The sequence below is a fragment of the Marmota marmota genome, unplaced genomic scaffold (assembly GCF_001458135.2).
Source record: "Marmota marmota marmota unplaced genomic scaffold, marMar, whole genome shotgun sequence".
Taxonomy (NCBI): domain Eukaryota; kingdom Metazoa; phylum Chordata; class Mammalia; order Rodentia; family Sciuridae; genus Marmota; species Marmota marmota.
In genome coordinates, this window is record NW_026000021.1 from 2,232,518 (window position 1) to 2,236,303 (window position 3,786).

A 3,786-nucleotide genomic window follows, 5' to 3' on the forward strand; every position below is an offset into this window, starting at 1 on the left:
TTTTTTTTTTCTTGGGGGGTGGGTACTAGGGATTTAACTGAAGGGTACTCGACCATTGAGCCACATCCCCAGCCCAATTTTTTATTTTATTTACAGATAAGGTCTCACTGAGTTGCTTAGCGCCTTGCTTTTGCTGAGGTTGGCTTTGAACTTGCAATCCTTCAGTCTCAGTCTCCCAAACTGCTGGGCTTATAAGCATGCGCCACCACACCTGGCTTTTGTTGGTGTTTGGTAGTACTATAACAGGTATTATTTTCTCTCTGTGTGCATCACAGAAATGATCCAGAGCCTAGACAGGAATGCCCTCTAAGGTCTTTTTATTACACATACAAGTCAGTATGGTTAAGTAATATGGAAACATTTCTCGTAACTTTCGTCCCTTGTGGTAAAGCAGCAGAGAAAAGACCTCAACAGGGTTTCACACACAGGAATCATGTGGCAAGTTTTAAGAATTGCTGCTGCATTGGGTCATCCCCCAGAAATTTTAGTTTAAAATCAGTCTAAGAGCAAACTAAAAATCCAGCAGCATCTGTTGTAGTTTATATGTGATATGTCCCCCAAAAGCTCCTGTGTGAGACAAAGCGAGAAGGCTTAGAGGTAAAATGATTGGATTAGGAGAGTCTTGATTTAATCAATGCATTAATCCCCCATAGGGATTAACAGTGGTAACTACAGGCAGGTATATATTTTTCCCTCCTTGAGGGAGCTTGCTCTCTGCTTCCTGGAGCTGTGTCCCCAGCTACTTTCCTGCACCAAGCTCTTCTGCCACAATGTTTTGCCTTGCCTCAAGGAACAGAGCTGGCTGTCTATGAACTGAGACCTCTGAAACCTTGAGCCCCAAAATGAACTTTTTGGTCAGAGTAGCAAAAAAGGTGATGAAAACAATCTCACTGATTTAAAAAAAAAAAAAAAAAAAGAAATTTCTCTCCAACCCCTTTTATCTCTGCTTGGTAAAGAGGCTCTTAAAAGCATTGTTGTAGTTCTTGTTAAAAGCTGTGTAAATCAAGGGGTTGAAAAAAGAATTGGAGTAGCCAAGCCACAGGAAAATGCTCTTCCAGATGGGGGGTAAGCTGCAGGCACAAAGGGGGCTGATGAGCTCCGCCAGGAAGAAGGGGATCCAGCACAGGACGAACACACCAATCAAGATGCCCACCATCAGGGCTGCTCGCTTCTCCTTCTGCTCCCGCCAGGAGTCTCCACTGGTCTGGAAGGTCACAGTGGCTCTGCAACGGGCTGTGAACACCATCTCAGCCTCAGGAGGTGCCTCCTTCACCTTAAAAGAAAGTAAGTGTGGAATTAAAAAAAAAAAAAAATAGAACACGGAAAAATGATGAACAAACTGAAAAAATTCTTAGATTTTTCAGAGAAGTAGGTTCACAGGACTATATACTGCTCCAAAAGTGGGAAAGAGAAGTGAAAACAAAATTACAGCTTACTCGAGCAGAAATCAACAAGCAGAAGCTACTGCAGGGACCAGTGCAGAGTAATAAAACCAACTCTAATTGACCAATTGCTAGAGGCTCAGTGTGGACAATCCTAGGAGTTAGACTCCTTGAGTGGCTAGCAGGAGTGCAGGGAGAGTGCTTTTGTAAGTTGTATTACTACACAAGGTCCTCTCAGTGAGTACTGGAGAAAAATCAACTCTTGCTTCCCACAAATGGAGGGAAGTGGAAGTGGATCCATTTCGAAATACATTGGCTCATTCCCTTAACAAACCCTGCCCTCATGAGAAGCTTGTTTATAAGAACCTAACCTGTTGGGGTTTATCAGAGCTAATCTACCTATAGAAGGGAAATATCCAACTCCAGCACCCTCTAACCTCCAGCCCCAATTGAGGGGAAGGTGGGACTGGGAAGCCCTGTGAAGTTCACAGTCCAAGGGCACAGCCTCCCCGCCAAAAAAGACTATAATACCTAATCACAGGTTTAAAATTCTCCCTGTCCCCCCCAAACCTTACTGTTTTTCCTTACCCAATATATTGTGCTCATCTTTCCACAAGCAATTACAAAACTACAAGGCAAAAAGAAGTTTGATGAGACTTGGCAAGATCAGAACCAGAATCATATGTGGCCATATTGTTGGAATTATCAGACTAGAACTTTTTAAAATATAATATACTAAGGACTTTAATAGAAAAATAAACAACATGTAAGAACTTTTGGATAATCTAGGCAAAGAGAAATTGTAAGAAATAATTTTTAAAAAGCTAGAACTCATAGAAGAAAACATAGGGGAATACTCTAGCATATAGGCACAGACAACAACTTTCTCAATAGGACCCCAGAAGCTCAGGAAATAATATCAAGAATTAATAAATGGATGGCATTAAATTAAAAAGCTTCTGCACAATGAAGAAACAAGAATGTAAAAACAAAACCTACTGAATGCAAGAAAAGTCTTTGCTAGTTACCCTCTAACAGAGGATTATTGTCTAGAATATATAAAGAACTCAAAACACCCAAATTAATAAATGGAAAAATGAACTAAACAGACACTTCTCAGAGGAAATATAATGGCCAACAAATATATAAAAAAATGTCATCATTAGCAATTACGGAAATACAAATCAAATTACACTGAGATTTACTTTCTCTTCAGTCAGAATGGTAGCCATCAAGAATATAAATAATAACTGGGCACTGTGGGGCATGCCTATAATCCCAGCAACTTGGGAGGTTGAGACAGGAGGATCCCAAGTTCAAATCCAGCCTCAGCAAAAGTGATGTGCTAAGCAACTCAGACCCTGTTTCTAAATTAAATACAAAATAGGGCTGGGGACGTGACTCGGTGGTCGAGTGCCCCTGAGTTCAATCCATGGTACAACCCCCCCCCCCAAAAAAAAAAAAGAATACAAACAATAATAAATGTTGGAGAGGACGTGGAAAAAAGGAACACTTTAACACTATTAGTGGGATTGTAAGTCAGTACAACCACTATAGAATGGAACCATCATATGGCCCAGCTATCCTACTCCTTGGTATTTATCCTAAAGAATTAAAGTCCACATACTATAATGACACATGCATACCCATGTTTATAGCAACACCATTCAAAATCACCAAACTATGAAACCAGCCTAGGTGTCCATCAATGAATAGATAAAATAAAATGTGTTATGTGTATACAATGGAGTTTTACTCATCCATAAAAAAATGAAATTATGTCATTTGCAGGAAAATGGATGGAACTTGAGACCATCGGATTAAGTCAAATAAGCCAAATTCAGAACATCAAGGGTCATATATTTTCTCTCATGTGCAAGCTAAAGAGGAAAAAGAAAGAGGGCCAGGGTAGGGAATCTTATGAAAATTGAAAAGAGATCACGAAAGGAAAGGACCCAGGAAGAAGGAGAAGAAAGGGGGAATTAATGAGGAATGATACTGGCCAAATTATATTGTTAAATTTTGTGCATGTACAACTATGTAACAACAAATCCTACTACTATGTACAACTATGGTGCACCAATACAAAACATGGAAAAAAAAACTATATCAGAAATGAAGAAAGAATGGCTTTGTTGGGCTCATTAGTAGACTAGACATAGCCAAGGAAAGGATCTGTAAACTTGAGCCAGGGTAATTGCAGCTTCCAGGAAGGAAGGAAGGAAGGGAGGAAGGAAGGGAGGGAGGGAGGAAGGAAGGGAGGGAGGGAGGAAGGAAGGAAGGAATTAATTCAATTAAAAGAAGGAAAAGGCCAGGCGCCTAGTAGCTCAGGAGGCTGAGGCAGGAGGATCGTGAGTTCAAAGCCAGCCTCATAAATGGAGAGGCACTAAGCAACTCATTGAGA

At 40.5% G+C, this 3,786-nt stretch overlaps 1 protein-coding gene across 2 annotated transcripts in view; it reads right to left on the reverse strand.

Annotated features, from left to right (window-relative positions):
• Positions 1–925: 925 nt before the first annotated feature.
• LOC107155712 (5-hydroxytryptamine receptor 5B) overlaps positions 926–3,786 on the reverse strand; it is a 36,761-nt gene continuing 33,900 nt past the window's right edge. For both annotated transcript variants that reach the window (XM_048810435.1, XM_048810434.1), the window contains exon 2: positions 926–1,273. In XM_048810435.1, the coding sequence (XP_048666392.1) occupies positions 938–1,273 (336 nt within the window). In that variant the 3' untranslated portion in view covers positions 926–937. The remainder of the gene's footprint in view (positions 1,274–3,786) is intronic.